The sequence below is a fragment of the Eulemur rufifrons genome, chromosome 7 (assembly GCF_041146395.1).
Source record: "Eulemur rufifrons isolate Redbay chromosome 7, OSU_ERuf_1, whole genome shotgun sequence".
In the NCBI taxonomy this organism is placed as follows: Eukaryota; Metazoa; Chordata; class Mammalia; order Primates; family Lemuridae; genus Eulemur; species Eulemur rufifrons.
This window is the reverse complement of record NC_090989.1, coordinates 4,961,485-4,983,751: the sequence shown is the minus strand read 5'-3', so window position 1 is coordinate 4,983,751 and position 22,267 is coordinate 4,961,485. Positions and strand designations below refer to the sequence as shown.

Sequence of the window (22,267 nt, the reverse complement as noted above, 5' to 3'; positions counted from 1 at the left end):
TCTCAAAGAAGTCACCAGCAGTGTCAGAATGAACCAATGATGGGTTTTCACTGGTTCCCAGCTGTGACGGCATCTTACCGTTCATCGTTGCACCTCGCCCCCACCCAAGCAGGCAGACAGGGAACAAAACCCAAAGAGCCATACTCACCAGCCTTGATGTGGACATCCTGACTTCTAATTTTCCCTGAAGGATTTTCAGCTGTGCAATAATAAGTATTATCATGGATTAAGGTACTGAAGCTTGAAGGAGGGAAGGGGAAAATTTGGAGAGTGCCGTTGGGGTGGACGTGGCGGATCCCGGGGACATCGTAGATCTCCTCGCCCGTGGCTAGGTACCATCTGAGAGTCACAGGAGGGATGCCTGCAGCGGGGCAGGGCACCAGAGTCCCCGTGGTGCTGGCAAACACTACCTCTTGCAGAGATGCATTGACAAAGTAGAGGCTGGAGTGTAGGTCTTCACTGAAAACTGAAAAAGACAACACAGGAATCCATGGGTAAGTAAAACACACCTTCTACGTTTGCTATACAACCAGCCTGGCCTCAGAAGGCTATTTTGAGAAATAATCATGAGGCTCAACGAAAATGAAAGAACTCAAAATTTCTCAAAATACTATGGACGGAGAGGCAGGAACTGAAAAATGAGGCATCATCCTAATTTCATAATTTGCACACAAAATGTTAAGGTTTCCTGGATCTTAACTTTTAATAGATTAATCTTCAGCCTCTGTCCCCCTGGTACTCACCACCCTTGGACTGTATATTATTAATACATATTTTGTCTTCACTTCCTATCTGTCTTCCCCCCTAGAACAGAAGCCTCCCATGGACAAGGTCCTGATTTGCTCACACTATTGCTTGAGCACAGAGCTAACTTCAGGGGCTCCCAGCAGAGACGCTAAATGAACGAACGACTGGATGCTAGTGTTGGGATCAAATTGTCCTCGTTACTAGGTACATTGAGAGTCATTCCTGAATGCAATTAGCCACAGTTTTTTAAAATTAAAATTGAAGATCATATGTAAACCATTTACAAAAGCACAAATGGATGTCAGAAAATAGGGCATCAAACCAGCAATGCAGATTTTATTGAAAACAGGTGGTAACAGCAGAGAAAACTTTGAAAAAAGCGTCACTCAGTTACACCTGCCTACAGTTTCTGTTTTGATTTTCACATTTTCCCTTCTGGTTCACCTGCCTACGTGCCTTACCTGTATAATTACACTGTGTTAAAATGTACCTATGTAAAATATGCCACCGTTATCGACTTTCTTTCATTCTCCTAATAGTGCATCACATATATAATTCCATGTTTCTATACAGCCTTCACAAGTAAACACTAGTGGATGCACACAGTATGTTTATATAAACTATTTCCCTGATCTTTTTATTTAAATTGTTTCTCTTTTAACTTTCACAAACAAAATGTCAGCAAACCTGTTCATACACATTTGGATTTTTAATTCACTTACTGAGTGCCTACATTGTACTCAGTAACTAGCATTTATGGAGTGTCGTTTATGTGCACAAATGAAACTCAAATTCTAGAATCCAAAAACTAAACAAAAAATCTATAGATACCTTGAAGACCTGCTTCTCACTCGTCTGTGCTTATGTGCGACTTTCTGAAAGCAGGTGCGTACCCAGCCACGTATTTGTAAGAGAGAAAAGAAGCCCCAAATATTTGGACCGAACGTCACTGGTCAGGGTGAGAGTAACATTTATTAAGTGCCTATTCTGTATCAGGCAATTTTATGCGACTCAAGGTATTATTTCATTGACTCTTGTGGACAACAGCTCTGCTAGGTAAGGGCAGGCCCTACTTTGCAGAAGATGACATGGAAATTCAGAGTTGTCACTTGACCACGGACACACGGCTAGGAGCCAGCAGACCCAGGATTCAGTCTTTCCGATGAAGGTTTCTGTGATTTATACTTTCTCACCTTAGAACCAAATGTGGCTAAACAGTCTCCCTCCCTTGGGCAGGGACCAGAGCCAGCTGCCCTCAGACGGGCCCTCCCGTCCTGATCTAGTCTTTCTCAGCAGTGGGGGACAGAGGGGTCCTAGGCTGCTGTAGCGCGGTGGGGTTGCTACTGAGTCCGTGTGAGGAAGTGCACGTGCCCCTCGCTTTGCACACAGTTAACTGACATGATTTGGTAAGAAAGATATGAAGGAATGAACACTGTTTGCAAATATAATTGGACTCATTTTAAAATAGCCAGATTTAACCTGCTCACTAAGGTCAGGGCGGGGAGCAGTCCCCAGCCCAGCGGTAGCACAGCTCTGAGCAATGAACGAGGCTGAGTGAGGGCGGGTGACTCTTCCCACAGCAAAACTGAGGCACGTCCTTCCTTGACATCACTTGAAATAGGTAACAGGAGCTCTCTCCAGAGTCCCTCTTGAGGGCCAACATCTCCCACCCCCAGCAGCTGGAAATGTCCTCAGCTGAGCCTCACACCTGGTGTCATTCTGAACTATAGGGAATGGCCTTGTCAAAGGCCCACAGGGCACAACTGATCAAAGGTGGCTCCAAAGGCCTGGCCTGCTCGTGCTAGGGGGGAACAGCTCGGAAGGGGTGTCCTGGCGGAGACCTCGGCTTCCCTCGACCCATTCTGCCTTCTGCACCTCCTGTCTTGCATATCTCCTGGGAACGCACCGCCAGCCTCCTGTCCAGGCAACTCGATCTGAGACGCCAGCTGAGGCTGCGCTAGTCCCCCTCCACGGTCGGGTGCTTCCTGGATGTTTTTCCCAATGTGAAATAAAATAATTGAAAAGTGCCAAGTAATATCCCATGGAAGACCCTAATAAATAAATAAGCAATAAATAAAATACAGGCAGACACCGAGATGAAAGAAAGCATAAATCTGGATCATCGCTGGATATTAGGAAAATGTTGTAAGCAATAATTCTTACATTGAATAAGGTAATGATGCAACTAAGACTCTCAGGCTGTCATTTTCTGGGAGCCCATTAAATATGGACAGTGTCAACCAACATGTAGTTTATGAATAAACATTTTCACGTAAGAATCAAACATTCATATATTACATAAACACTTCAATTTTCAGTTACATTTTACATACTAAATGAGCTAATATATCTAAAGCTTAATGCCTTGCATGCTGTACGTGCTTAATAAATGTTGGCTGGTAAATCCAATATCCTCATTTATCCATTTTCTCATCTCATATGAACGTAATATGATGTCAAAAGTCCATTGACAATTTGTTAATCTTTTGATTTTTTGGGTTTTTTTTTTTGGAATTTCTATTTCACAAAATTACTTCTGTTTTAAATAGACTGGAATTACGTCTCACAGTCTGGGAACAGAATGTTTATGGAAGTTGAGAGAGAGAGAGAGGTGCACAGGAAAGCCTCCGGCAGAGATCCCCAATATAGAGAGATGACAGACAAGCCTCGGCCCCTTCCACTGTAAAGTCTACACACCAAAGTGGATTCTGCTCCCTGCTACACTATACAGATGTCCCCAAAGTGGACAGTCCCCTGAAAAGACCCCTTTTTCCCTGATTAGGAGAAGTATCAAAAGCTAGTCTCAATCTGTGCATCTCTTTCCAGATAACTCAATATAAGACAGTGTCTTCTCCAACAATGACGGAAATGACAATGTAGAAGGTCTTATGCTTGAAGACCAGTAACTCCTTAAGGATACTGGCAGACGACATCTGCCTGACAGATCCACAATTACAGTGAGATCTAAGGGTCGCTCTGGCTGTTAGGGCCATATATGGCACCAACAGAAACTTTTCCACTTCATTGGTTTCATATGAGATGATAAGGTTACCAGTGCCAAAGGCCTGAATTGGAGTAAGTTCATCAGTATAAACACAGGGGTCAATGACACAGCACCCCACAGGGCATTGAGATGTGCTGACTCACAGTTACATTAGGGAACTTGCTCTGGTGTGCCTATATGGAATGTAGACCTCTATTTAGTAAAACCAAGAAGGTTAATTCCCAGCATCACCAAAGAAGACAAGAGGGAATTCTCCCTCTCCTTGCACAAATATACCTTACAGTGTGCATAGCACTAATTTATTCTTTACCCAAGTTTAGTAAATACATTAAAAAGTATGTCAGTGTGAGGATGCAGTGAGGTGGATGTGATGAGATTCCTGGCCTACCATAGCCCAGAAAGAAAACTGCAGTAGGAAGTGTGTTACAAAGTTATTATATTAAAGTAGCATATGGTGGTGAGCATTGACATGGTGCAATGTGCTCATGCATGTCAGCACTACTATTTGTTAAGCAACTAAATGGTTATGTGGTCAGTTATTTAAACACTAAGTACCTGTTTTAGGATGTCCCAATAAAGGAAGGGAAGGCAGGGGAGGCATTAGTCTAATAACTAGATGGCTTCAAGGTTCCTTCCACTACTCTTACTCTACCATTCTATGATGTTTCACAAGTGCTATGGTTTGAAAATCTCTGCCAAAATTCATGTTGAAATTTAATTGCCAAGGTAATGGTCCCAAGCTGGGACCTTTAAGAAGTGATTAGGGCAGAGCCCTCATGAATGGATTAATGTCATTCTGGTAAGAGTGGGTTAGTTATGGCTGGAGTGGGCTCCTGAAAAAAGGGTAAGTTCTGCCCCCATTTTCACTCTGTCTTGGGCACTTGCCTCCATTCTTCAACCACAGGATGAGCCACACCACGCTCTTGGACTTCTCAGCCTCCAGAACCATGAGCCAAATAAATTTCTATTGTTTGTAATTTAGCCAGTCTGTGGTATCCTGTTATAGCAGCAGAAAACAAACTAAGGCAACAAGACATATGGTTTCACTCTCTACAGTCACATAGAATAGGCAATACCTTTTCAAATTACTGTATTAGTTTAATTATGTGGCTGCCTTTATTCTGGAAAGCCCAGTCTTTGGGAAGCTGTGTCCATGAGATTCAGCACCCTCCAGATATCACACTTGAAACATCTGTCTTATTTCTCTTGGTCTCCATCACTGGCAGGGACCAAGAGTTTGCCCATCAGAGCCAGTGCTGGCTATGGCTAAGCCGTGAAGCAGAGTAGATGCCATTTGTTATTATAAAAGGTGGTGAAGAAAAATATATTTTATAAAAGCGAAAGATCTTACTCAAAGGGAAGAGAGGCAGAGGTGTTCCTCAAGTTTTAGCTGCTTTATAGTTTTCTCTTTCAACCTTAGCTAAAGTCTTTAGCCATGCTTCATAAGTCAGAATATGAACATTATTGCTAACTAAGAAGTCAGTTCACATCAGAAGCATAGTTAATAGTTCAACACTGCAGTTTTCAACTCAAATAAAAATGCTGATAGTAGCACTGTAATTTTACATTTGAGCTTTCTAAGAAACTGACATTACCCCAAACATATTGTTAGGAATGAGGCGACTGTCACTCTTCAAGGGTAATTAATTCCACCCAGATTCTTTTATTTTTTTCTACATCACTCTTCTGTCAACTTGATTGTGGGTAATTTTAACTAAATAAAATGTGGTCATATTTGAATTTATCCTCTTGTATCCTAAAAGTAGCCTTGTTAAGAATAGCAAGTCTTTGAAAATGTAAATGTATGCGAGAGGCACTGTTTAATTAAATGTATAGTTTCTTATTGAAAACCACATTCTGCGAGCCAGCTTGTGAAATTATTTAAATGACTGCAGGAAAAATGAAAAATAAATGTTTAATCCTAGTAGTTAAAGAGATAAGCGACCTATAGGGGATTACTGTCACTTCTCTTTATATTTTTTAGTGCATTTTACACTAGTCTTTCTCCTTTTACATTAGTCTTTCTCCTTCATAACACTGGCTTTAATAACATAACATAGACTCATTCTCTAAGATACATATCATATGGCCACAGGCAAAAGAAAACTCAAACTGTATTCCAACAGCTTTTGTTTCTTCCATCTAAGAGACCATCCATCTGCCTAAATAATAATACTTTGTTTTATGCAGTGCCTCATGCTCTTTAAATATAGCAACATTGACTCCTCCAGCAAGGGTAGAGGCAACCTTAATGTGAATTACATGTGCACGAATGGTCCTAAAAGTTAACTGCAGTTTAATAACAGAAAGCTAAGCAAAACATTTAGCACAACCTTGTGAAATTCCAGGTATAAAATCTTGGGGTACCAACACCGAGGGAGCTAACAGGTGGGACTTCGGGAGGCTGTTTCTTCAGTTGCAGATTTCTCAATATATTCTATCGTCCTAACAGATGGTATAACCAAAACTCCAGTGACAAACATAAAGAAAAATGTTACGCTAAAAAGAAAAATAAGTCAATATTTTAGTTTTCCTTAAAATTGAAACAGGGCATGGTGAAAAGGAGAGATGTGAGAGGAGTCTTAAAGTAAGCAGTGACACAATCGTTCATTCTTGCAAAAATATTCATTGAGCACCTCCTAGGTGCTAGGCCTCGTGTAAGGACCCAGAAATGCAAATTTGAACATGTCCTGGTACTGTTCTCAAGGAAATTTTATTCTAGAGGGTGCTATGGTCATGTAAAGAAATCAATGATAACTGTATTTGCTGAGTGTTGGGACAGAATTATTCATAAAATGCTTACAGGAGCACAAGTGATAGAAACACTAACTCAGCCTAGGGAAGATGGGGAAAGCTTTCTGGAGGAGGAAACTCCATTCTAGGCAGAATGCATAAGAATATCAGGACGCTGAGTTGTCACAGTCAGGAAAGAAATAAAAAAGTACTGGATAACAGGAGCTTCAGTGTGCAGATGAAAGTGGCATATGATTTTGAAGAGGGAGCTTCAGATACCTTATATTCAATTATTCTGTAAATACTCATTCAGCATCTGTGAAGTACCTGGCACCATACCAAGATCAGGGGACATACTAACAACCAAAATTTGGATCTCTGACCTCCAGGAGGTTACATGTAAGGTTCTATGTTACAAAGTCTAGACTGTAAGGAATGTCAGATACCAAGCTTAAAAGCACGTGCTTAATCCTGCAGGCAGAAGGGAGTGCCACACCTAAACACATACCCAAGGGAAATGAAAACATACGTCCACACAAAAAGTGGTATACAAATATTTAAAGCAGCATGATTCATAATAGCCAAATGTAGAAACAACCCATGTGTCTATCACTTGAAGAACAGATGAACAAAATGCGGTTTATCCATACAATGGAATATTACTCAACAGTAAAAAGGGATGAAGTACTGACAGCTACAACGCAGACGACCCTTGATAACATTATGCTAAGTGAAAAGAGCCAGCCACAAAAGCCCACACGCTGCACGATCAGATTCCTATAAAATATCCAGAAGAGGGACATCTACAGAGACGTAAGGTAGATTAGTAGTTGACTTAGGGTTAGGGTTAGGGTTAGAGGTGGAGGGGGAGGATAAGAGTTCAAGGGTACAGGATTTCTCCTGAAGTGATAAAAATGTGCTAAAATTGACTGTGGGAAAAATTGCACATTATCTATGAATACACTTAAAACCACTGAATCGTATACTTGAAATGAGTTCCTTTTGGGATTTGTAAATTATATCTCAATAAAGCTGTTAAATAAAGTAGAGAGTCACTGAAAGTTTTGTCACAGAACAATCAACTTCCCAGGCTGAAGTTTGAGAAGCAAATATCAGGTAGACAAGGAGAGAAGACTGGAGGCGGAATATCCACTTGGGCTGCTCTGGTGGTCTAGGCATTGGTGGTGCGGGGGGAGAGAGAAAGGCCTGACTGAATAGGTGTGTCTGATTCAATCCCATCAGAATTGGTGAGCAGTGGTGTCGGAGAAGTGACAGAAAAGAAAAGGAAAGAATCAATAGGATTCAAACTTAATAGTTTGCATACCTGGGCTGCAAATTTATACCATTAACAAAGAGAAGGTGCAGGCAGGGCTGGTTGGATGAAGGAAACAATAACATCACTTTTACTAAAGTTAAGGGGCACTTCCCTGGGGCCACCCAGTAGCAAGTTGGAAATAGGAGTCCAAGACCCCAGAGAGAGATCCTGCAACCCAATAACCACATGAAAAGTACTCCTAGGAGCCCACCATTGCAAACAATATCCCAAGAAAAGTGTAAAGAACAAATGGCCAAAAAGCAGAGATGAATTTTCAGGGATAGGATTCACCTATAAGGTAGGAAATGGTTATTTAATAAAAGATTTCTACAAAAATACACAAGGAACTCCTACACATAACTAGTAAAAGATAAGATGTGAATAGTCACTTCACAAAGGCCAACATATAAATGGCCAAAAAGCTGCAAAAAAGCACTCTGATGCCATCAGTCATCAGGCAATGTGAATTAAAAGCACAATGGGGTACCACTATGTACCCATCAGAATAACCAAAATGGAAAAGACAGCATATATTTAGTGTCTCAAGGACATGGAGAAACAGGACCCTCATACACTGCAGGTGGGAATGTAAACCATTAAAATCCTTATGGGAAACTGTCAGTTTCTACTAAAGCTGATCATATGCACACCCTCCCACTCAACAATTCAACTCTTAAGTATACATTCACAAAAATACATGCATATGTTCACCAAAAAACACACTGGAATATTTATAGCAGCAACTATTTGTAAGAATCACAAACTGAAAAGCACCCAAATATCAATCAATAGTAAAATTGATAAATGTATCGTGATATATTTGACATTGACTTGCTATATAACAATAAAAATGAACACTCTACAATTACAAACAAAAATACTATAAATCACAAAACTATAATGTTGAAGGAAAGCAAACAGACACAAAAAGAGTTTATACTGTATTGTTCCATTTTTACCAAACATAAAAATAGTTAAAACTAATCTGTGATGTCAAGATTCAGAATAACGGTTACCCGAGGGAGTAGGGTTAGGTGCAAAGAATGGAAAAAGGCATGGCGGACATCCAGGCTGCTGGCTGTGCTCCTTTACTTGACCAGGGCCCTGGGTACACTGGTGTATTCAGCTAATGAAACACCACATTGTGATATGCACACAGTGCCCTGCATGAATTTTATATTTCAATTAAGACATTTAAAGAGTTTAAAGAAATGGGAAAAGAAAGAACTATCAAGCAGATAAAGAAGAAATTATGAGACCAGTAATGCAAACCCTAGAGAGAATGATGTCTTAGAAACAAAAAGATAGCATTTTTAGAAGTCAACCAGTGGTTTTCAACAGTGCTGATTGCTTCAAAGAGGTCAGAGAGCATGAACACCAAAACAGGCCACTGCTTTTGCAAGTTGGGTATATTCATTTTGAATGTAATGTCATCTGGGTCCAAAAGACTTTCACTGATTTCACAGGAACATGTGAGCGTGTATGCTTACTAAAATGAACTGCTTCTGTAAAGGTCTTCCAAAATGAAAGGAAATATAACTTAGCCTTAGGTAAATATAGCTAGAAAACATAACCTTTTACTGATACTGAGGCTCCAAATGTTTTTAAATTTGAATAAATGCTTAGAAATTCAGTGTCATCTGGATCAGGCAATCTACAATCAGATAAATGATGGTCTCATAATGACTTGGAAAGCATTCCAAGCTTCTGTGAAATAATTCCAAGTCAGGTTATAAAAATACGCTCATATGTTGTAGCAATAGTGTATTTAACTCTAATGTATTTCAATCATTCTATCAGCCTCTGACACTGAAGCAATGGTGCAACTATGCTCATGAAACAAGAATTGGATAAAACTTCACAATTACATAGAATTTAGAAATATGAAATTCTGTACCTGTCTCTGATAAAACCACCACCACCAAAAAAAAAAAAAAAAAAAAAAAAAATTCCAAGAACTGAATTTACCCTCCTGTTTCCTGTTTTAAACAACTAAACATTCTGCAGTATAGAAACCATGAAAAAATGAAACAAACAAGGTGTGCCCTATAAGTGCCCCAGCTTAACCTCCTGAGAGAGTTTGCCAGATCTTTCCAAAAGAGGGAAACTCAAATAAAACTTAATGGAATTGCTGGGTTAAAGAGACAAAGCATAAGACTTGGGGAGGCTAAGGCTGCTGACATTTACAAAGCAGAGAGAAGGAAGTTGCATAGAGAGGGAGCTCCAGAAATCTGCAGAGGGTTACCTGTGATGAGTCTTTAGCTACAAACTGATATTTGCACATGTGTGAGAAAACTACCAAGGTTGGGTAAGGAACACCACAAAGAAGCAGGTGAAAAATCCCTGAAGCTCCCATGGGGGAGGATATAGTTCATGTTTCAACCAGCCAGAGTGGAAATAAAGTCTAATAAATGCAACACCAGTTAGAGCACTCAGAAGTGTATCACCACAGCACCCGTGGCCAAATTAATCATAACAAGGCTTATAAGTGATCCTAGAAGAGAAAAAACTGATCCCAAGTAATTCAACTGCACAAGAAACAAACTTCAATAATTTTTAATAGAAAACAACAAACTCCAAAAATCAGTAATGTAAAATTTACAATATCTGGCATCCAGTAAAAAACTGTACACAAACAGGATAATATAGCCTATTATCAGGAGCAAACTCATTGAATAGGAAGATACAGAAATGAGGGATGATAACATTTGCAGGAATGGACATTAAAATCACTGTTATAAATATTCTCTCAATATGTTCAAGACAGTAGGAAAAAGGAAGAGTATGTTGATGAGAGAAATGAAGAATATAAAAATAACCAAAATGGGGAAAAATAAGATAAAAATAGCCACAATGAAACTTCTAGAGATTAAAAGTGCAATACATGAAAGGAAAATGAGACGAATGGTACTAACAGAAGATTAGACCCTACTGAAGAAACTATTAATGAACCAGAAGACAAGAGCAATAGAAACTACACAAATCAAACAACAAATTAAAAAGGCTTAAAAAGAACAAACACAAAACCAGTGAGTTGTGGGATAATATTATTTGGCCTAATGTACATATAACTGTAGTTCTAAGAGGAATATGAAGTACAGAAAATAATTTTGAACAATATAAAAAATATCTAAATTTAATAAACATTAGAACCCCAAACATCTTAAAAATTCAACAAACACCAGCAGAAGAAACATGAAGAAAACCACAACATGACATATCATAATTAAACGCCTCAAATCCAGCGATAAAGAAAAAAATCTTAAAGAAAAAATCTTAAGAGTAGAGAGATTAAAAAACAAAACAAAACATACATACAGAGAAACAAAGATAACAGCAGACTTCTCATCGGAAACAATGCAAGCCAGAAGACGATGGAGAAATGAATTTAAAACATTATTTTTTTAAATGGAAAGAAAAGAAAAACTGCCAACCTAAAATTCTTTATGCAGAAAAAAGTTTCATAATTGAAGACAAAATAATGACTTTCACATATTCAAAAGCTAAAAGAATTCATTGTCAGGAGACCAACAGTACAAGAAATGTTAAAGAAAGCCTTCCAGGCAAAAGGCAAATAATACCAGATAGAAATGTGTGACTTCATAAAAGAAATAAAGAGTGGCAAAAAATGGAAAATATGTGGGTTAATATAAAAATCTTATTTCCTCATTTTTGAAAGTCATCAAAAGACAAATTACTCTTTAAAGCAAAAATAATAATGTATTGTGTTTATCATATGTAATATAGATAAAATGAATACCAATATCACAACAAAGGTAAGAGGGAGGAGAGAAATAAAAACCTACTGTTGTAAGTCCCTACTATAAATTAAGTGGTATAAGATTATTTTAAAGTAGATCATGTTACTTAAAAGTCGCATATTATAAACACAAGCAACCACTTACAAAACAAAACAAAAAACAAAATGCAAATGAAACTTAGATGTTAAGCCCTTAATGCAGAAAAAAGATCATTTAAAACATCATTTTAGAAATACTCCATTAATCCAAAAGAAGGGAAGAAAGGGAAAAATAAAGGAACAAAGAGGAGCAATTACCAAGAGGGTAAATTTAAATGTAACCAAACTGATGATCACATTAAATATAAATTTCCTAAACACTCTCCTAAACATTTATACCCCCATAAGATGCTGAAATGAAAAAAAAAAAAAAGACATTGTTAGACTGAATGAAAAATTAAGACCTAACTATACGCTATCCAAGAGAAACCCATTTTAGATATAAAGAAACTGGTAGGTTAAAAGTAGAATAGAAAAATATACCAAGCTAACACTACTCAAAAGAAAGCTGGAGTGATTACATTAATATCATAGTAGGTTTCAGAATAAGAACCACTACTAGGACAGATGGTTATTCTCTAATGATAAAGTGGTCAATTCATCAAGATGACATAACAATCCTAAATGTCTATCTAATAAAAGAGCTTCAAAGTACATGAAGCAAATCAGATGAAATTAAATTGAGAAATCTCAAATCCAAAAGGGAAACAGAGAGCTGGGTCTCTTATCTTTTTTGTGCCAACTGCCAGTAGGGTAATGCATCAGAATTTTTTGTTGAGATTTAGGCTACCTTCTTGTATGTTTGAGGTTAATAAATTGCGCAGAGAAAAAATACAGTCTCACCTCATGCCTATTATTTACTAGGGTCTAGCCACACTGGCGTCCTCAGTACCTTAAATCCTGAACCACCATTCTAAGTCAGGGACTGCACAGACACTGGATCCCTTTGCTGGGATGCTTCACAAGGCTTTGCTCAATTAGTTCCAGCTCATTCTTTGAGTCTCAGCTAAACATCAGTTCCTTAGGAATTTATTCCTGGTCTTCCACCTTCCATACTAGACCTCACGTCCTACCTCTCAGCTTCTGTATCACTTTTGCATAGCCACTTCCATCGTTGCTCAGTGTGTGCTCTCCAATATATTGGAAGCTAGAAGAGGGGCACTTCATAGGAGATGATGCAACCTTATTTTGGTACCTAGTGTGCTGACTAATACATAACAGAAGTCCTCAAATTTTTATTGAATGCATAAATAAATGTTTAAAACAAAAAATATTATGTTTTCATACTATAGATAACTAAAGAGATTCCTTTTAAGGAATAATATTTGATCTGTATATCATACACATCATCTGTTATTATCTAAATTTCATTACATAAGTGTCAAGGGACAACAGGATAAGTCACTGTGAAAAAGAATTTCTAAGATATTCTAAGAACACATCTCTGGGATTTTAGCTGCTTTGTCTAGGAATTTTTTTTTTTTATCCAATATTTGTACTGATTTTGCAACAAGGAGGGAAAGCTTGATTTTTGCTATGGGTTTTACAAAGCTCTGGAGAAAAAAAGAAAAAAAAAATGTTTGTGTTTTACCCAGCAAATGTCTAAGTACTGTTTGCAATACACTTCTAGAGAACTATTTCCATGTGTGCATAGGGAATTCATTTTAGAGATAAAAGTCTCTCTGTCCCTTTGGGTGGATGAAAGTCACTCTCATTAACATTGCTGGGGGTTAAGTGCACATTTCCAGGGAAGAATACAGACTGTAATGAAAAATAGGTGTGTGGTTTGTTATGTTCCAGCATTTACATTTTAAGCTCAAGGGTTTTAAAAGGCATGAAAGTGGCTAGTGATTTGGAAGAGGCGGAGGACACAGTGGGAATTATGATCACAAGCAGGAAATCACATGAATAAACCAAGATGATGTAAATGACTCCTTAGGATTTAAAAGCATAAAAATTTGGGAACGAGAACAGAACAAATTGATGAAGAAAGAGAGATGAGCGCAGTTTTATGTAAGGAAATATAAATGAAGAAAATCGGCAGAAATAACAGGAATAAAGATAACATTGTAATAATGTCAGCAGAACTGCCTTCTGCAGATGAAAAGGCAGCCACCTGGAGGAAAAAACTACAAAAAAAACAATGTTCCAAAAGCCCGCAATGTGAAATGGCAACAAGCAAAACAGTGACGTAACAATAAAATAAGACCATCAAAGGGAAGGGGAGGATGAAATTGGTGGAAGCCAACTGGGCCACCTGTCCTACAATTAAAGAACAAAATGAACTATAACCAGAGACAGCAATGGTACCTCAACACAGAAATGTAAAAATCCACGTCCAGTAATTAAACCTTCCTCTCCAGTGTTAAGTGAAAGCACTGAAGTGGCTTCAGTGATAAAAAGACACAAATTCTTTTTAGTTAATGCCATGGACGGAGGTAGTTTTCAGCATCATTTTCTTCTGCTGGAACTCCACGATGCTCAGGGGCACCCCATTTCCCATTTCGTTCTGACCTGAGGACTTACAGCGCCTAATTTTTAAAGTAATTTCTTTTTTCAGGTAATGCACAGGATTTACCCTGTGTTTTAGAAACAAAATGAATGACCATTCTCATAGTTGCCAATATGCCCTAAATCATAAGTGACAACGATTTTATGGATTGGAAAAATTCTTGGTTTGACTTCAGTCTCACCTGGTCCCCCCAGTTGACTCCAGTCTCTCCTGGTCCCTGCAATTCACCAGCCTTCCCAGGGCTTGCCCGAATTACAGACCTGCCCACTGGCTTCCTAGTGCGTGACTTTCTTTAGCTTTCTCCACTGTTAAATCCTAGCAGCTGGCATCTCATGGCTGCTGCTATCACATCTCTCTTCCTCTTTGTCCTCAGAGGAGTGCATAAATGCCTTTACTACCAGTCTGATGAAGTTTCAGTGGCAGGATGGGGGCACAGTGACAAAGCCTAGGTGTTCGGTTACCTCTGTCTCACCAGCAAAGTCTCACCATCTCCAAAGTAGTAATGGAAAAAAACCATGTCTTGGCTCCAGGTATGAGATACTCTTCTATCTTCCCACGGAACACTGGAGAGCATTGCACAAAACCCACCTGACTTCATCATCATCTGCATTTTCATGCCACCTGATGATCCATCCCTGTATTTTTGCCCTTGCATCACTAAGTTATTGCTCATTTATGTGACTTTATTCATTGCTAAGACTTGCACCTTGAGTGCAGCAAAGGAGGCATTATCACCCTTGTACACCATTTGCTTACACAGCACCAAGAACACAGAAAATGTAATGAACGCTTAAATGTAACTAAAGTCAGGCCTTTGTTGAGGGAGGAAGGGCGTTTCTTTGGAGAAAAGGTGCATCCTTCTTGAGGTTCTATGGTTGAAACCTGCTGTCTGGTTCTGATCTAGGAAGTGTGGAGGCCAAGGACCTGCCCTTTCCCCTTTCTGGAACTCAATGTATCCATTTACAGAGCAAGGCCTGGGACTGACCTAGAATTCTGCACCCAAAGCATCAAGCAAGCAAATGAAGACATCCTTAGGCAGTGCCAAGTCAAAAAGTTGGCCTCTCACACACTCTTGTTCCAAAAGCTACTAGAAGATGTGTAGAAAGAAACAAACCAAGAAAGAGCAGTACAGGACATTCAGGAAACAGAGGCTATAACCCAGGTGAGAAACAAAAAGAATTTCCAGAGTGACTGTGAAAGATACAAGTGTAACAAACATGTAGTGGAAACCAATTTAGATTGAAGCATAAAGAAGGCTCCTGGAGAGATGCTTCCAAGAAGAAAGTAAACCTTCAATGGCCCTAATGCATCTGAATGTATTAAGAGGAGTATTTACTCCTGTTAAGGAATTTGCGGGATGAATTAGTAACACATGCAGTGAAAACTAAGTAAACAAAGAAGGAAGTGATTACTAATCCTGGGGAAAACACAAAGCTATAATAGAAAGGAAGAGTGGCCATAATATATTATGTGGCTCAGCCATAGCTAATATTTACATAGTCATAAGAATGTAAGCCCTAAATATTGATTTAACCCAAAATGGTAGTATCATTTTATGAGAAAAAAAAAAAAAACAGGAGAAGAGGGGGAATATATTCATAATCTATAAAATTATATTAAATCCATATCTCAACCTGAAAGATTAAGGGTCTTAGTGTAAACAGATAATTTTAAAATATGGACCTGAAGACTAGAAGAAAAATAAAGGAAAATAAATTACAGAAAGCAAAATCTCTAAATGAATGTGTTTCTAGGAGTCTGTTTCAACCGACTCATGTTCAGAAGCAACCCCAACCCACTCTTACACAGAACAACGCCCCCTACGTGGACGGACCACCATGTGCCTGAGTCTCCACTGTGGTTGGAATGCTCGTCCCCTCCAAAACTCAGGTTGAAATTTACACCCCAATATTAAATTGAAGATTAATTTGAACCAGTATTCAGAGGTGGGGCTTTTAAAAGGTGATTGGGTCATGTGGGATCTGTTCTCGTTAGAGGATCTATCCATTCATGGGTTAACGGATTAATGGGTTAATAGATTAATGGGTTATCAAGGGCTAAGAAGAGGAAGAGAGATCTGAGCCAGCACGCTCACCCCCTTCATGCCCTGTGCCACCTCGGGACTCTGCAGAGAGTCCCCACCACCAAGAAGGCTCTTTCCAGATACGGCCCCTAGACCTTGGACTTCTTTAGCCTCCATAATTGTAAGAAATAAATTTCATTTCTTTGTAAGTTACCCAGTTCCAGGTATTCCTCCATAAAGAAGAGAAAATGGACTAAGACATTCTCACATATGAGTCAACATGGAGCCTAATGACACCCCACAGGCTCCCAATGATGGGATGTAGGATGTAGAAATCCCACCTACAGAGGTTTATTTAGGAGTCTCAAACACTTAAGGTTTTTTTTAAAAATCTGTTGATTGGAACCTTGGTAAATCATTGCCTTAATTTCCTGGTCCACTTAGTTACACCCCATTCTGGATCCAGCATTCTTCAAATATCCCATTGAAGTTCCTGTTCTTCAATGTGGTTCTTTTGCACATTTGTTAGTATTTCAGAGAGAGATAAATTAGAGCCACACGAGGTAATATAAAACTATTCTATTTATAAAATACAAGATTTAGAATAAAAGAGTTAACGTTCATCCATTCTTTAGTTACTCAAACCAAACATGTACAGCCCTCCTGTTTTCCTTCTATCTTACATTTAGTGCATCAAGGAAAAACTGGATGGCCACATGCAGAAGATTGAAACTGGATCCCCACCTCTCACCTCTCACAAAAATCAATTCAAGATGATAACAGACTTAAACCTAAGGCATGAAACCTTAAGAATTCTAGAAGAAGACGTTGGGAAGACCCTTTCAGACATGGGCCTTGGCAAAGAATTTTTGAAGAAGCTCCCCAAAGCAATCACAGCAGCAACAAAAATAAATAAATGGGATCTGATCAAATTAAAAAGCTTTTGCACAGCCAAGGAAACGTATCATTAGAGCAAATAGACAGCCTACAGAATGGGAGGAAATATTTGCTCTCTACACATCTAATAAAGGGCTGATAACAAGAATCTACCTTGAACTTAAAAAAATCAACAAGAAAAAAATCAAACAACCCCATCAACAAATGGGCAAAGGAAATGAACAGAAATTTTTCAAAAGAAGACAGAATAATGGCCAGCAAACATATAAAAAAATACTCAACATCTCTAATCATTAGAGAAATGCAAATCAAAACCACAAGGAGATATCACTTAACCCCAGTGAGATTGGCCTCTTTCAAAAAATCCCAAAACAACAAATGCTGGCGAGGATGTGGAGAGACAGGAACACTCTTACACTGCTGGTGGGACTGCAAATTAGTGCAACCTCTGTGGAAAAGAATTTGGAGATATCTCAAAGAGCTAAAAATAGAAATCCCATTCGATCCAGCAATAGCACTATTAGGCATCTACCCAAAAGAGCAAAAGACATTCTATAATAAAGACATCTGCATTCGAATGTTTATGGCAGCACAATTCACTATTGCAAGGATGTGGAAACAACCCAAGTGCCCATCGATTCATGAGTGGATTATTAAAATTTGGTATATGTATACAGTGGAATATCACTCAATTATAAGAAACGACAGTGACCTAGCACCTCTTATATTTTCCTGGACAGAGCTTGAGCCCATCCTCTGAAGTGAGGTATCACAAGATCAGAGGAATAGCCTCCACATGTACTCGCCATCAAATTGCCACTGACTGGTCAACACTAAGGTGCTCACACAGTAGTAATATTCTTCAGGGATTAGAGGGTTGGGTGGAGTAAACTCACGACTAATGGACGCGGTGAGCATTGCAGAGGGGAAGGGCAAGCCTCTAATCCTCGCTTGGGTGAGGCAAAGACATAAAATGTAACCAAAATGTTTGTACCCTCATAATGTCTTGAAATAAAAAAAAAAAAAAAAAAAAAAGGCCCTAGAATAGCTTTCATATTAAGTAGGGTCAATGTAGAAATTTTTAAAAGTGCAAAACTGTGACTATATAATACTGCCAATAGAAAAGGGTATGTTTATGGTTTTTGTGATCTCTAGACAATAAATATTTTTTAAAAGTCTTCATAAAAAAAAAAAAAAGAAGTCCATTAGCTGCACCTTCAAAATAAAGCCAGCATCTGCTTCTTGCCCTCTCCTCTGCCACCTCCCAGGTCCCAGCCACCATCACCTGTCCCTTGGGTGCCACAGTGGTGCCCCGTGGGTCTCTCTGCCTCTGCCCGGATCCCCTGCTCTCCTCCACCAGCAGGAGCAATCCGGTTAAAACAGGCCAGGTCATCTCTTGCCCCTGCTCTGAGCCTTCAAAGGACCCAATTCTCCAGGTAAAAGTCTGTCTTTCTACATGATCCAGCCTCACTCTTCCTTCTCTGGTCCTACCTCCTGGCACCCTCCTTGCGGATTCAACTCCAGCCACACTGGCCTCCTTGCTGTCCCTCAGCCACGCCCACAGGCTCCCACCTACAGGTCTTTGTACTTGTGCTCCCACAACCTGGGACACACTCTTCCCACGGAAACCCCCTGGCTCATTTCCTCACCTTTGCAAGTCTTTGCTGCACTGTCTCCTCCTCAGGGAGGCTTGGCCCGACCACCTGTTCAAGTCACAGCGCCTCCACTGCGGCACACACCCACGGGCCCACGCCGAGGCTTCTTGCCAGAGCACTTAGCACCTTTTGGTATACTGCATCATGTACTGATTTATTTGTTTGGATTCTCTGTCTCTACACTCACCCTAAAATTTTAGTTCCTAAGGAGTAGATATTTTGGTTGGTTTTATTCCCTGATCTATCTCCAATTCCTAGAACATTTTCTAGCATGTAGCAGAATCTCAGCAGATACCTCTTGAAGACACAGCTGTTGGACTAAACTCGACTAAATATAAACAAATAAATCTCGGTGACATACAGCATTTTAAAATCAACCTTTCGGCTGCAATAAACATGGGAGTGCAGATGTCTCTTTAACATACTGATTTGATTTTGGGGGACAAATAATAGTGTGATTGCTATATTACATGTAGTTTTATTTTTAATTTCTGGAGTAACCTCCACACTGTTTTCCATAATGTCTGTAGTGATTTACAGTCACATCAACAGCATGCAAGGGTTCCCTTTTCTCCACATCTCTTCCAACACTATCTTTTTGTCTTTTTTTTTTTTTTTTTAGCAATGAAATAGGGAATCAACCTAAGTGTTCATCATTGAATTAATGGATAAAGAAAATATGGTATAAAACCAGAATGGAATACTATTTAGTCTCAAAAAGGAAATCATGTGATTTTCCATCACATGGATGAACCTGCAGGCATTATGTTAATTGAAATAAGCCATATACAGAAATATAAACACCCCATGATCTCACACATCTGTGGAATCTAAATAAGTTTATCTCATTGAAGTAGAGAGTAGAATGGCATTACTAGAGGCTGGGGTTCTTAGGAGGGAGGGGGATTTGTGGAGATATCTATCAAAGGATACATATTTACAGTTAGATAGGAGTAATAAGTTCAAGAGATCTATTGTACAGCCTGTTGACTACAGTTAATGACATACTGTATCTTTGCAAAATGCTAAGACAGTTGATATTAAGTGTTCTCACCACAAAAAGATAAGTAGGAGATAAAGCACTTGCTAATTACCTATAATTAAGCATTTGACAATGTATGTATTCTTAAAAACATCATGTTTTACATGATAAATACATATAATTTTATCTGTCATTTTAAAATGAATAAAGTAATTTTTAAAATATCAATAAAATAAAATAAAATAAACCTTTCACTACAAATGATTCATATGCGATTGGTACATTTATAGAGCATCCTAGGCCCTTCTCAAGCATTTTCACCCACCGTTGTCCCAGTTAATCCTGTCAGTGTTATTGTTACAGACTGCACTGGGTGAGAAGTGAGAGCCCTAGAAAAGGGAAGGAAATTAGTTATCCAAGATCTCACATGGTGGTCTACATGGCATAAAGAGAGGGAGTGCCATTTGCGCTTAATAGTGGTGCATCTATATATGACATTGTTTTAATCTCTACTTGCATGGTTTGCTTGTTTCATTTCTACTGAGAAATTATCACTAATTGCATTATCAAACTTTAAATTTATTTATTCTTCTTTTTTATTTCAGAATATTACAGGGGTACAAATGTTTTTGTTACATGATTGCTTTTGTATTGCTTGAATCAAAGTTGTAAGTGTGCCCATCACCCAGATAGTGGACACTGTACACGTTAGGTGTGATTTCACTCACTCCCTCCTACCCCTTTCCACCTGCTTGATTTCTGTTGAGTTTTATCTCCATCTGTGTTCATGAGTACTGATTGGTTAGTTCCAATTTAATAGTCAGTACATGTGGTGTTTGTTTTTCCATTCTTGTGATAATTCACTAAGGAGAATGGTCTCTAGTTCCACCCAGATTGTTGCAAAAGATATTAATTCATTTTTTATGGCTGATTAGTACTCCATGGTATACATATACCACATTTTATTAATCCACTCATGAATTGATGGGCACTTGGGTGGATTCCACAACTTTGTGATTTGAATTGTGCTACAATAAACATTCTAGAGCAAGTGTCTTTTTGATAAAATTACTTTTTTTCCTTTGGGTAAATACTCAGTAGTGGAATTGCTGGATCAAATGGTAGGCCTACTTTTAGTTCTTTGAGGAATCTCCATACTGTTTTCCATAGAGGTTGTACTAGTTTGGAGTCCCACCAACCGTGTATGAGTACTACTATCTCTCTGCATCCACGCCAGCATTTGTTGTTTGGGGACTTTTTGATAAAAGCCATTCTCACTGGAGTTAAGTGATACCTCATTGTGGTTTTGATTTGCATTTCTCTGATGATTAGTGACATTAACCATTTTTTTCATGTTTATCGGCCATTAGTCTATCTTCTTTTGAAAAGCTTCTGTTCGTATCTTTTGCCCATTTTTTAATGGGGCTGTCTGATTTTTTTCTTGATGACTTGCTTGAATCCTTTGTAGATTCTGGTCATTAGCCCTTTATCAGATATATAGCATGTGAATATTTTCCCCTACTCAATAGGTTGTCTGTTTGCTCTGTTGATTGTTTCCTTGGCTGTGCAGAAGCTATACTACCCAAAGTGATTTACACATTCAATTCAATCCCCATCCAAATACCAATGTCATTTCTCTCAGATCTAGAAAAAATAATTCTACATTTCATTTAGAACCAGAAAAGAGCCCAAATAGCCAAAGCAACCTTAGGCAAAAGGAACAAATCTGGAGGCATCACTTTACCAGACTTTGTACTACAAGAAAATAGTAACCAAAACAGGATAGTACTGGAACAAAAATAGAGACATAGACCAAAGGAACAGAACAGAGAACCCAGATATAAAACCATCCACATACAGCCAACTGATCTTTGACAAAGCAGACAAAACATACACTGGGGAAAACAATCCCTATTTGATAAATGGTGCTAGAAAAATTGGATAGTCACATGTAGAAGACTGAAACAGGATCTATATCTCTCACTACTCACACAAATTAATTCAAGATGGATAAAAGACTTAAATCTAAGACATGAAACCATAAGAATTCTAGAAGAAAATATTGGAAAAACTCTTCTAGTTATCTGCCTCAGCAAAGAATTTTTGAAGAAGACCCCAAGGGCAATCACAGCAACACAAAAAACAAATCTTAAATTTAGATTAAAGCTGTTACTATTGCTTTTGTTTTTGGTATCACTGAATAGTTAGCATTTATGGAATATGTATTATATGCCAGTACTATGCTAAGTGCTCTACATACAAAACCTCATTATTTTAATCCTCAAAATACACCTTACAGGCATCTATGATTGCTCTTATTTATATTAAAGATGAGAAACCACATGAACTTTGATCTCTGTCATGAGGAACACAGATGGGATTTGGTCCTAGGCTGTCATTTGAGTAGTGACTCTGTTTGGGCTCACACTCCTTTGAAAGTGAGTAGAAAGTCTTGTGCCCTCTCCTCAGAATAGAAGGCAAAGGCACACACAGTTCTGTGTCCATCTCCTTCAAGGTAAAAATCCCCACCTCAAACACCCTCGGTCTATACATTGTTGCAGAACAATGATTTAAGAGTCTCAGAATAAGATAAGCTTGAA

General features: G+C 38.6%; 1 protein-coding gene across 1 annotated transcript in view; it reads right to left on the bottom strand.

Annotated features, from left to right (window-relative positions):
* The window catches only part of DSCAM (DS cell adhesion molecule), a 740,578-nt gene that overhangs the window by 616,281 nt on the left and 102,030 nt on the right, over window positions 1-22,267 (bottom strand). The window contains exon 3 of the mRNA XM_069471934.1: window positions 149-466. Within this exon, the coding sequence (XP_069328035.1) occupies window positions 149-466 (318 nt within the window). The remainder of the gene's footprint in view (window positions 1-148; window positions 467-22,267) is intronic.